This window comes from Trachypithecus francoisi, unplaced genomic scaffold (assembly GCF_009764315.1).
Source record: "Trachypithecus francoisi isolate TF-2019V2 unplaced genomic scaffold, Tfra_2.0 Lachesis_group2, whole genome shotgun sequence".
NCBI lineage: Eukaryota > Metazoa > Chordata > Mammalia > Primates > Cercopithecidae > Trachypithecus > Trachypithecus francoisi.
Genome location: NW_022681465.1, coordinates 52701691 through 52715113, shown reverse-complemented (window position 1 = coordinate 52715113; position 13423 = coordinate 52701691). Strand labels below are relative to the sequence as shown.

The following is a 13423-nucleotide window of genomic DNA, read 5'->3' as shown; positions in this document are numbered from 1 at the left end:
ATAAATATTTTAGTAAAGATATAAACCCCAATAATTGAGAAATTCTATTAGAAGAAAGAGAACACTGACATACACAAAGCCCTAGTCTCATGAAGGTCAACTGTTAGCAATGAGTACGTTACTCTGCTATTTTCTCACCCAAGGTAGAACGTATTCTCAATACCTTTTCTACATGAGAAGCTTTCCTGATCATATCCCTTACTTTAACACCTCTCTGATGGGATTCGTAAAAATAGCAAATCAAGTATTTTCTGTTTTTCTTTTTCCAGCATAGAAAACTTTACTAAATTGTTCGTCTCTATCCAAATGTCATGTTTGCCATTTGTCTCCAAATGGTCCCTGGAGTCATACTTTTCATTTTATGATTTATACATTCTTACATTTCCTATTTTATTTTTTCCTATAGCAAGGTTTCTGAACAGCAGAGCTATTGACATTTTTGGTCAGATAATTATTTATTTTAAGAGGCTATCCTGTGCATTAAAGCATGTTTAGCATAATCCCTGCCCTTTGTATACTACACGTCAGTAGCACTTTTACATCCCCTCTGCCTTGTAAAAGGCAAACATGTTTCTAGACATTGCCATATGTCTCTAGAAGAGGTAAACTGCCCCACGTTGAGAACCACTACCCTATACCAAAAAAGATTCACAAAAACACCATGATTGTTTACATTTCCCAATGGAGAACAAATTTTATAAAATACTGATTCTACCTCATTAAAGAAGAAGAAGAAGAAGAAAAAAAACTATTTTTGTATTTTATCTCCCCTACTCACTGATTTTTATATTTGTGCAGTCAATCCTTTGCTAATCAGTACTTTGGGGAAGTTTGTAAATGTTTATAGGCTTTTTAAAAAGATACCCTTTTCTCCTTTTAGATATTTTAAACCTACAGACCTACGTAGTTCTCCTTTGAATTAACTATTAAATACTTGCAAAGAATTATAATATATATACAAAAATCATATTTTTTAAAAGAACACCTCAATGCATACTATCCATACATCTGTGGAGCATCCTGTGGGTTCCTCTCAATCCCATCCATTTACTTCTCAACTCCCACCGAGATAATGACTTATTCCCTTGCTTTTCCCTTTTCTATTATGATATACACTTGTTTCACTAAACAATAAATTATTTAGTTTTTTACATTTTTGAACTTTAAATAAGTGGAATCATACTGTATATATTCTGTGCTTTGCTCTTTTTTTGTTCAGCATTATGTCTGTGAGATTTATTCATGTTGATGCATGTAGTGGCATGTTCTTTGTTTTCGTTTCTGTATTGTATTGCTTGTATGACTATGCAACATTTTACTTATCAATTCTCCTATCAGTGGACACTTGAGTTATATTCAGTGTTTTTGCTTTTATAAACAATGTTTCTATGAGCATTCTTTAACTTGTTCTTGGTCAACTTTTGTGAGTTTCTGTAAGATATATTTCCAGGAGTGAAGTTGCTGAGTCATAAGATATATGTACCATAAAATCTACTTTGAAAAGCCAAATTTTTTTCCAAAGTGGTGGTACCAATTTTCACTCCCACCAACAATCTATGATAGATCCTGTTGCTCTACATCTTCTCCAGCATTTCGCACTATTGGACTTTGAAATTTTTGCCAATCTGGTGGGTATAAAATGTAATCTCTTGTGACTTAATTCACATTTTTTGATACGTCTCTCTGAATATCTTTTCATATATTTATCAATCACTTGAAGCTCTACTTTTGTAAAGTTTCTGTTCATATCTTTTGGTTATTTTTGAAAATTGTTTACTTATAATCTTATACATACTAATTTGTAGGAGTTCTTTTTATATTCTGGTTACTAATCCCTTGACAATTTTATATGTTGCAAATATGTTCTCCCAGTTTGTCACTTGAGTTCACCCTTACCTTATATTTTCTGATGGACAGAATTCTAATTTTATTGATTTTTTTTCCTTTATGATCTAATCTTTTTTGTATTTTAAGAAATCTTTACCTACTGATAACCTACAGGTCACATTGGCAGGCTTCCAAATTAATCCACCTGGGGGAGGTCTTATGATTCATGGCTTACATCCTGTCCCTGAGTAAACAGTTTTATCGTGAGTTCCTCAAATCTTATCATGAATTCCTTAAACTGTTGACATACTGATTAATATGTAGCCTACTGACACTGGAAAAACACTGATTTGTTTGTGAATCATGAAGTTTTACTGATTGTTTTGCACATAGAGCATTTTAGCTTGTATTTTGTAATCTGTAGCCAATGATTATAACCTCTGTATTGTACCCTCCAATGAAAATCACAACTCGGGTCTGAGGAGTTGGCCTCCCTTCTGAACTTCCCCATAAAAGCCTTCCAACCTGTAGCAGATTCTGGAATATGCCCAACTTTGTGGTGTGTCTTCCCAGGTAGATCCTTGCATTTGGCTTCCAATAAACCTTTATCAAATTATTTCTGCCACAACAGCCTTAATTTTGGTTGACACTATCCTGAAGTCATAAAGATATTCTATAGTTTCTAAATGTTTTATAGTTTTACCTTTTGTGTTTATATATTTCAACCATCTAGAATTTATTTTTAATGTATTCTCTGAAGTACAGAACCAAGTTTATTTTTTTCCGTATGAATACACAAGTGTTCAAATGAAAAGACTACTCTGCTCTGCCATGTTGCCTCTTTTAAATATCAAGCATATGTGTATAAATCTGTTTCTGGTCTATTTTCCTGTCCTTGACAATACCACACTCACTGAATTATTTTAGCTTTTTAATAAGTCTTCATATTTAGTTTTAGAAGAAATCTATACAATTATTTCTTCAAAATTATAAAAATGACTTCAAATTTGTTAGCACCAAATCAAGTATATTGAATTATTGAATTGATCATTTTTAACCTTCTCTATCACTTTGGTCTTCCATCTGATACTTGCTATTCCATCTGATACTTGCTATTATCTGGACCCTAGTATAGGCTTTTCATATTACAATAAAAGAAGTGTGCACCATGGAATACGATGCGGCCATAAAAAGGAATGAGATCATGTCCCTTTCAGGAACATGGATGGAGCTGGAGGTCATCATCCTTAGCAAACTAACACAAGAACAGAAAACCAAATGCTGCATGTTTTCACTTACACGTGAGAGCTAAACAATGAGAACATAGGGATGCAAAGAAGGGAAGGACAGACACTGGGGCCTACTTGAGGGTGGAGGGTGTGAGAAGGGAGAAGATTAGAAAAATAACTCTTGGGTATTAGGCTTAGTACCCGGGTGACAAAATAATCTGTAAAACAAACCCCTGTGACATGAGTTTAGCCATATAACAAGCCTGCACATTTACCCCTGAACTTAAAAGTTAAAAAAAAAAAAAAGTGTGCAGGTATCCAGATTGAGGTCAAGCAGAAGTAAATTAGAAGAACCAAACATTTAAATTAAACCAAAATTTGTCATTGCAAAAGAATATGGTTGTAAACAGTCTTCTGAATATGCAAATATATTTAATAACTGAAAACTTTTAATATTAGGATGTTGGCATTCAAATGTTTGGTACCAAGGTTTCTGATAATCATTTTCCCACTGAATATCTGCAATATTTCATGAGAGAATGTGGCATGTTTTTGTAGGCCTATGGTGTCAGAATTCTTAAACAATAGAAATTTCCACTTAGGGAAAATTATATTTAAGTTACATTCATATTGAAGATATATAGGAAAATACAATAATTTAATCAAAGTTGATTTTTAAAAAGTATATCGTTTAAAATAAGTGTGCTAATGTTGAATAAAACTATGTTAACACAAATTCAATTAAATCAATTTTCTAAGCTTTTGAACTTTAAAATGAAGATATTTCTTTTACTTCTACTTCTTTGTTACTTATATTATTGCTGTTTGTTGATATTTATAATTTCTCATTGTAAATTTAAAATGATGGTTAAGAATTCCAAGTTTTACCCTCATTTACCTGTCTCAAGGGTTTAAATTTATATTCATTATGGTATTTATGAAATTCAGGCATGAATATTACGGTCTCTTTTTCTTGTCCCAATACAGAAGACAAAAAACGGCAAATAAACATAAATGGAGCCAAAAGATATTTGTATTTAGGAGTCTTTGTCCATATTTCAAAACTATAATGTTATTGTAGATTGTAAGATTTTTGTTTGTTTGTTTTGCTTTGTTTTGTTTTGTTTTTTGAGATGGAGTCTCACTCTGTCTCCAGGCTGGAGTGCAGTGGCACAATCTCGGCTCAATGCAACCTCTGCCTCCTGGGTTCAAGTGATTCTCCTGCCTCAGCCTCCCAAGTAGCTGGGACTACAGGTGCCCACCACCACTCCTGGCTAATTTTTTGTATTTTTAGTAGAGATGGGGTTTCACCATGTTGGCCAGAATGGTCTTAATCTCTTGACCTTGTGATCCACCCCCCTTGGCCTCCCAAGGTGCTGGGATTACAGGCGTGAGCCACCATGACCGGCCTGTAGATTGTAAGTTTTTATAAGGAGGTAATAGTAATAGTTAAATTCATTATTGTCCCAGTGAAGGTAATTAACAAATAAAAACTTAGGGATGGTGATGAAGACAATATGCTTTTTAATTTGGAATTTTCGTCAGAAAAGTGGCCCTTCCAGAGGGGTAGATGAATGTATGACCATTTAGCCCTATGGTTGTTTAATAAAACAAATTTCAAGATGGCATAATCTGAGATTCAAAGTAGGCCCAGAGCCTCAACATTGAATTTTTTTCTTGAAAAATTTCATATTCTTAATTCTGAAAGATTGCCTTTGATGAAGTTGCTTACTTTGGTACCATAAAGACAGAGAGAAAAATAAGAGACTCAATATTAGCTGAAATACTTAGATTATTTGGAAGTAACCCAATTTGCTTTCCTTTAGTTGCTTGCGGCCAGCCCCCTGTTGTAGAAAATGCCAAGACCTTTGGAAAGATGAAACCTCGTTATGAAATCAACTCCCTGATAAGATACCACTGCAAAGATGGTTTCATTCAACGTCACCTTCCAACCATCCGGTGCCTAGGAAATGGAAGATGGGCTATACCTAAAATTACCTGCATGAACCGTAAGTGGTCCTTTAGAAAGAATGGACTACCGTGCTATAACAACTACTAGACACCTTCATTTTACGGCTGTGGTATCGGCAGTTTAGGGTATGGAGCAAGTAATATTGTTGTGTTTTCTTCTTTTCTTTCTTTCCTTCCATGTAGCATCTGCATACCAAAGGACTTACTCTATGAAATACTTTAAAAATTCCTCATCAGCAAAGGACAATTCAATAAATACATCCAAACATGATCATCGTTGGAGCCGGAGGTGGCAGGAGTCGAGGCGCTGATCCCTAAAATGGCGAACATGTGTTTTCATCATTTCAGCCAAAGTCCTAACTTCCTGTGCCTTTCCTATCACCTCGAGAAGTAATTATCAGTTGGTTTGGAGTTTTGGACCACCGTTCAGTCAAATTGGGTTGCCGTGCTCCCAAAACATTTTAAATGAAAGTATTGGCATTCAAAAAGACAGCAGACAAAATGAAAGAAAATGAGAGCAGAAAGTAACCATTTCCAGCCTATCTAATTTCTTTAGTTTTCTATTTGCCTCCAGTGCAGTCCATTTCTTAATGTAAACCAGCCTACTGTACTATTTAAAATGTTCAATTTCAGCACCGATGGCCATGTAAATAAGATGATTTAATGTTGATTTTAATCCTGTATATAAAATAAAAAGTCACAATGAGTTTGGGCATATTTAATGATGATTATGGAGCCTTAGTGGTCTTTAATCATTGGTTCGGCTGCTTTTATGTAGTTTGGGCTGGAAATGGTTTCACTTGCTCTTTGGCTGTCAGCAAGACTGAAGATGGCTTTTCCTGGACAGCTAGAAAACACAAAATCTTGTAGGTCATTGCACCCATCTCAGCCATAGGTGCAGTTTGCTTCTACATGATGCTAAAGCCTGCAAATGGGATCCTGATGGAACTAGGGACTCCAATGTGGAACTCTTCTTTGCTGCATTCCTTTTTCTTCACTTACAAGAAAGGCCTGAATGGAGGACTTTTCTGTAACCAGGAGCATTTTTTAGGGGTCAAAGTGCTAATAATTAACTCAACCAGGTCTACTTTTTAATGGCTTTCACAACACTAACTCGTAAGGTTACCGATCAACGCATTTCATATGGATATAGACCTAGGGCTCTGGAGGGTGGGGGATTGTTAAAACAACACACATGGAAAAAAAAAAAAAAAGAAATTTTGTATATATAACCATTTTAATCTTTTATAAAGTTTTGAATGTTCATGTATGAATGCTGCAGCTGTGAAGCATACATAAATAAATGAAGTAAGCCATACTGATTTAATTTATTGGATGTTATTTTCCCTAAGACCTGAAAATGAACATAGTATGCTAGTTATTTTTCAGTGTTAGCCTTTTACTTTCCTCACACAATTTGGAATCCTATAATATAGGTACTTTGTCCCTGATTAAATAATGTGATGGATAGAATGCATCAAGTGTTTATTATGAAAAGAGTGGAAAAGTATATAGCTTTTAGCAAATGGTGTTTGCCCATTCTAAGAAAGGAGCGAATATATAGAAATAGTGCGGGCATTTCTTCCTGTTAGGTGGAGTGTATGTGTTGACATTTCTCCCCATCTCTTCCCACTCTGTTTTCTCCCCATTATTTGAATAAAGTGACTGCTGAAGATGACTTTGAATCCTTATCCACTTAATTTAATGTTTAAAGAAAAACCTGTAATGGAAATTAAGACTCTTTCCCTAATTTCAGTTTAGAGCAACTTGAAGAAGAGTAGACAAAAAATAGAAAAAGAGAAAAAGGGCACCCAGGGATTGACCCAATATTGATTCTTTTTCATAAAACCTCTTTGGCTTAGAAGGAATGACGTCTAGCTACAATAATACACAGTATGTTTAAGCAGGTTCCCTTGGTTGTTGCATTAAATGTAATCCACCTTTAGGTATTTTAGAGCACAGAACAACACTGTGTTGATCTATTAGGTTTCTATTTTTCCTTTCTCATTACAATGCACATAATACTTTCCTGTATTTATATCATAACGTGTATAGTGTAAAATGTGAATGACTTTTTTTTGTGAATGAAAATCTAAAATCTTTGTAACTTTTTATATCTGCTTTTGTTTCACCAAAGAAACCTAAAATCCTTCTTTTACTACACTGTGACTGGTCTGGTTATTTACAACTTTAAATCCTAATGTGCACCAACATTTTTACATTCTGGTTCCATCATGGAGAGCAAGCTTCTAGCCTCGATGAAATCAAGCAAAGAAATGATTATATATATATCCGCAAAAGTTACGATAATAATTCTGATAATGTTTTTATCTGAATACTATGTATTAATTTCAAATATGAAAAATATGCGATGGAAAAAGTGATAGCTCACATCACAGAAATCTTCCTAGGAACCAAGGCAAGTGTTTTACATGTAATATATCACAACAAGCTTATGAAACAGGGGTCATCATTACTGATTATCAGGCACAGAGGGCTCATTATTTGTTCAAAGTCATGCAGTTAGTATGTAGCAGAAGCAGGTAATCCCTACAGCCTACACAGCATTTCCAAGAAAAATATAAAATATTATATCCCCGCATTTAAGTGGTTAATTTACTGGTGAGGAAATCATATGTAAATAATGATCAGAAACTGTCAAAAACATAAAGTTATCATCCATTCAGATATCCATCCATTCCTTCAGTTTTCATTCATTCATTATTTAAGTATTTAATGTGTGCCAGGCACTGTAATAGGCTCTGAAGATTCACCAGTGAATGAGGTAGACATGATTTTGCCTACATAAAGTTTTTATACTGGCTGCATCCCATGGAAATTATCATAGAACCATTCTATTCAATAGCTTTATTGATAATCTGGAAGAACCAATCAATACATTTTATGCTCTGAAGTTATAGCAAAGATATAAAGGTCAAAGCTGAGCTGAAAATTATTTTAAGGTTCTTTCTAGAAATGTAAAAAATATACAGGGAGTTTGGCATGAATAAGTGTGGAAGAGAAGAGATTATTTTCCTTTCTGAGCTTGTCCTTTTAGTGTGCACTCTGTCATATCTTTTACATAGAATTTAAATATGATCCAAGGGAATATATAAGAATTTATATTAATTGTGCATATATACCCTTCTTAGATTATTGGTGGATCTGGGTGCAAATAACAGAATCTGTGGGATGTTCAGAATAGTGGGACAGAGTGAGACATTAAGAAAGAGTTACACTAGTCAAAGTCAGGAAGAAGTGGTTCTTTGTCCATTTTTAAAGGTTAAGTGTCATATCAGAGGGAAGAATGTGCCCCTGCGTTGGAGGCTATTTAAGAAGAGGTGGTCTTCCAGGGTAGCTGTATTACTGAAGAGGTAAGAGAGACTGTATAAGGAGGGATGCATCATTTTAATGTGATAGTAAGTAGACCTTTGCTGATCTTAAGTAAAATTTCAATATAGTACCCAGAGTATGAACTGAATTAGCCTTAAGGTATTTGCCCGGAAATCATATATCATGTACAATAAACTCATGGAGTTTGCAAATAAAGAGAAAAAAAATAGAGTAGTTGTAAAAAGGTTCAGGGTTAATTTTGTGCATGACATGTTCATGACTATTTCCCATGAAAAGAATCTATGAGAGAAAATATATTCTAGATAAGGGCAAAAGATGTTATTATGAAGTGGCTAAAGACTCAGCAATGAATACAACATTTGTAAAGTGTTTTCCTTTATGTTTCCTAATATTAGAAATGCAGTGAAGTTGTTTCTGGAAAAAAAAAGGTCAGCAATGTATATTAGCACTGATATTGGTGCATCTTTCTTTTTACTGTATTGCAACTTGCATTTGCTCTAAACAAATCAGAATTCACCCCAATGATTCTTTTCTGAAACAAGTCTAAACAGAACATTTATAAAGGTCCTTGAGTGAGTCATTCAAGATTGTATAATCTTTTCCCATTATTACTCATTTCTGTATGTTTAGATCCCAGCTGGATGAGAAAGAGCAAATGCCAAAATAGAACAAGAATGGTTTTGTTGAGGTGTTTACAGAATAAGCAAAGCCTGGGTTTTAATTGGAATTTAATTCAGAGTTCTGTCTGAGTCTATCAAATGATCCCTGTTGAAGATTAAAAGTTTACTGCCTTAGGCAGTAAGTCTTAAATTATTTTTGATAGTATTTATTCTAAAATGTAAAAAGCTGTGTACCTCTCACATTTTAAGTTGTCAACAAAATTTTTTTTTCATCATAAAGTTAAACAACAATAGAGGATGTAATTTTTGACCTATTTTAAATATTGCCATTCTAAAACAAGCATATAACATCACTTTCAGATATATTCAGTGGAATCTAAATAATCTAAATATCATAGTGGTTTGACCCCCTACATCATTCTTTTAAAAATAGTCTTTATTAACAGTCAAAAATTTTTTATTTTTACTTTCTTAGGATTAATTTTAAAATTTAAGTTCCTCTTATAGAATGTTATCAAAAATTATATATTTATATGCTTAGAAGTCTTCTATTAAGCCATCAAACTTAAGTACATCAAAATTTGTAATTTAAAATTTAAATTTTTTTCCTTGTGAACATAATCCTATAAAAGTTAAAATTTTCCTGGACTGAGTTATTTTTGTAGCTTACTAATATATAATTGATCAAAACAATATAAAGCTATTATAACATTTGAAATACTATACAAATTGTAAAATTTTGTTGGAAATATATCTTAATGAGGTAATTAGGGCTGTTTTTCCCAATTCGCATTTCCGTAGGGAAATATTCCTTAAAACTAGAATGTGGCATAGCTTAGCGTATTTCGCTCTCATTTTGTTTGCTATATTTAAATACCGAGAAAATCTGTTTACGTAAGTGGATGAAAATGATAGTTTTATTGTGCACTGCTACTCATCTTCTAAAGCAATTTCTGAGCTATATGCCAAAAATCACGTGATCTATCAAAAGTTATTTTCAAATTACCTCTCAGCTGACATGTCAAGTCCTCCTTAATTTTTTTTTAATAAACACTTGGTTTGAAAAAGGATTTGTCACACTGGCATCAGAATTATTCAGTGTGAGTTGTCTTTTATTTGTTCTAATTCTTGCATTCCATGGCAATGTATCCTAAGACTCAGAATGGATAAGAGGTATGTTTCATGTAGTGGGTTTTTTATTTATTTATTTTTTATAACGTAGAAAAGGAACAATTGTCTAAAGTATTGGTCCTCAAAGTTTGTTCCCTGGAACGACAGCATTATTTTCATGCAGGAACTTGTGAAAAATGCAAATCCTCAGACCTTACCCTACTGAGTGAGAGATTATGGGAGTGGGGACAGCGGTATGGATTTTTGCAGACACTCCAGTGATTCTCATACATTCTAAAGTGTATGAGAACTGGCATAAAGGGGGATGCAAAAGCAGAAGCAGGAGCCTCCACCACAGACACCTGCCTAGGCAAATGAGTTTTAGAAAAGCATCCAGGTGGTAATTAAAGTTCTGGAAATGACTTCACTTTTATGTATCCCTTGGAAAGTCTTAGGGCACTCGCACAGTAGGAGTACTACCCTGGGAGTATACTAAGTTTTCCCCTGGTTTGGAGAAAGCTGCTTTAAGATACTGAGTCCTTAAAGTGCTTTCTGATTTTTAGTACGTCATCTGTCCATATTTATGACCATGTGTTCTACTAGTCTGGTGGTGATTACTTTCCAACATTTCAATGGGCCTCTGGTTTTAAAGAAAAATGTGAGAAAGGTTTTCTTTACAGGAAAAACTGAATAAAGCAGCATGATTAAAAATACTAATTTCTTAAAGACCTGATACAAAGTTTTAAATGTAGGAATTAAGAGAAATTTAAAAACAGAAATAGAAGCAAAGAAGATATATTGTAATTTCTCTTCAAGAGCCAACCAGGAAAAGGAACCTCAAATTCAATGATGAGCCTTAAAAGAGGCCTAGGTGGGAGAATCCTTTGGAGTGCACTGATCTCTGCATTGCTTCAGTTCCCAGATCACCTCATCCTCTCCTATGTTCATAAGCCAGATTGAACCCATTTTTCATATAATAATACATATTGAGCACTTACCAGGTTCCAGGCAGTACGTTAGGTGCTGGAGATACTGTCATAAACAAGACTAGCTGAGTTTCTGTTTTTAGGGAGCTTACAGTCTGATGAGAAAAATTAGTAATGGCATTAAAGTAGGAAGAGTCTGATTTCTCAAAATGCGAAAGCTCTGTTCTTGACCATCTTTTTTTTCCACGCTCCATCTTTGCCTGATTCCATTCATAACCGTGGCTTAAATCCCTACATAATTACTTCCGTGTCCAGTTGGTTGGATTCTATAGGCACGTGAAGATCTTTATCTTTCAAGTTGAACTATTATCTCTCTCTCTCCCCCAACCATTTTTTATAACTAGTAGTCATTCTGGCTCCTAATTTAATGCCCATATTTAATCAATTGCCAAATTCTATAATTCTACCTCCAAAGCCTTCTCATATCCATTCTCTTCTCTCTATCCCAACTGTCCTCAATATCTCATATAGCCTTACTATCTCTAGACACACTGCTTTCCAAATTACCTTTGAAACTACTCCAGAGTATTCTTTAAAATGTGCACATCAGAGCTTGGCATTCCCCAGCACAGAATTCTTCAGAACTTAATGCCTACAAAATAGAATCTAATTTCATATGCATAGAGTTTACCTACTTGTCCAATCTAATATTCTGCAAAATGCTGTGAACAAAACCCCAAACTATTTGATTTCATGTCTTGATTTAGAAATCGTAAGTGGAAAAACTATCAAATTTAAGTTCTAATGTTTTTATTTAATTGATCACTTTGGTTTCCTGTTCAATGTCTGATCAAATGTCAGACTCTTCTTATAGCAATTGTATGGGAGGCAGAAATGGAAGACTAAAACTGCCATTTGACTCAGTAGGATATAGGTGTGTCTTTCCAGGTACACTCTGCACCCTTCTCCTGCTCTGTGCTCTGAGATACTGACAGTATAGACTGCTCCTATTGGGTTCAGCCATGGAGAGCATTGCAGGAAATCAAAACCAGAGAGGATAACTCTATATCAGTGTGTAGCCCCTTGGCTCCCCCCAGTCCTGTGGGATTGCCATGGGCTGGTGGTACTCTATGATAAAGTTATTAGATCCTCCTGGGCAGCAGTCTCCACAGAGTCCTCTTTGCCTCCTGGTTCCACAGCTGCTCATAAGACCTTTCAGGACTGGCCTAGTAAGAGCTCTCTACTGTTTTTGGCCCCACGGATACTGTATTATGAAGTGTGATTTCCTTAAGCTTCTCACTTTTGTAAATAATCCTTTTATTAAACACTCTGACTAATTTTATTCGTGTCATCTATTTCCTGTTGGATTCCTGGCTGACAGTGTTATTTGATGCATTTCTTCAGGGGAAATGATGGAAGTAACCCCATTCATTTCATTCATAGGATAGGCATGCTGCATTGCAGTCTGGAAGCTTGTTCCCTTGGGTTACTTCTAAGGTGTCTTATTGTGTACTTATATGAGGTTATAGCTTTAATTCCTTTCTGGTAACCATTAAACACAAAGCATGTGACTGTTGTAACTGCCAGCCATTTTTCTGCCTCAGCTATGCATAAACATGGCCACACTGCAGACTTCTTGGTCTGAACGTTGTGTTTTCTGGCTTAAATTTCCAAAATAAAATGTATTATTCCTCAACTTGAGTTCACAATCAAGGTCAGTTTTCAATGCTTGTTTTATAATTAGGAGAAAAAAAGAGGAGGAGTGAAGTAGTAAAGGTGCAAAACAAGTTTCTCTGAGACTAAACTCCAATATTTTTGGAACTTTATGCTTTATGGTTACCCACAGAGAAAGTAGGATGAGAAGGGAGGAAGACATTGCTATTTTAAACCTGCCAACAGATATTGTTTCTTTGGATAGAAGTATGCCTTTATCCTTCAGAGATGAATTTTTCCCTCTAGTTTTAGGAGAAGTCATCCCAGGGGAGGTCTTCAAGTTACACAAATTTAAGATTCAAGTTCATACTTTGGGATGAATTGGTAAAAGGAGAAACTGAGCTGATCTGCATTAAAAAGTAGATGTTGTTCTCTTCTCATACAAAATGTTGTATCTTTTAGATTAAACTTTAATACATATTCTGTTCGTTTTCTCTGGGGTCTTGATTCCAGGGTATGATAAATTCTTGGCCAAGGATTTCTGTGTTGAAGAGGAAAGCTGATTCCAGCAACATGGTGGCAGATGTGCTGAAATCAAGAGAAACCTCTCCTAGAGATCTATGCAGAGGCCTATCAACTCTGGAAGTAGTCCAATAAAGTACACTGTTTTAAGTGTGGCTTGGTTGTGTTACACATGCGTGGTACGCGAAGGCTTGCTGGGGTCAGAGTGATG

At 34.8% G+C, this 13423-nt stretch overlaps 1 protein-coding gene across 3 annotated transcripts in view; it reads left to right on the top strand.

Annotated features, from left to right (window-relative positions):
- The window catches only part of VCAN (versican), a 112520-nt gene extending 105335 nt beyond the window's left edge, over positions 1–7185 (top strand). For all 3 annotated transcript variants that reach the window (XM_033179208.1, XM_033179207.1, XM_033179206.1), the window contains 2 exons: positions 4883–5065; positions 5211–7185. In XM_033179208.1, the coding sequence (XP_033035099.1) occupies positions 4883–5065; positions 5211–5338 (311 nt within the window). In that variant the 3' untranslated portion in view covers positions 5339–7185. The remainder of the gene's footprint in view (positions 1–4882; positions 5066–5210) is intronic.
- Positions 7186–13423: the final 6238 nt, after the last annotated feature.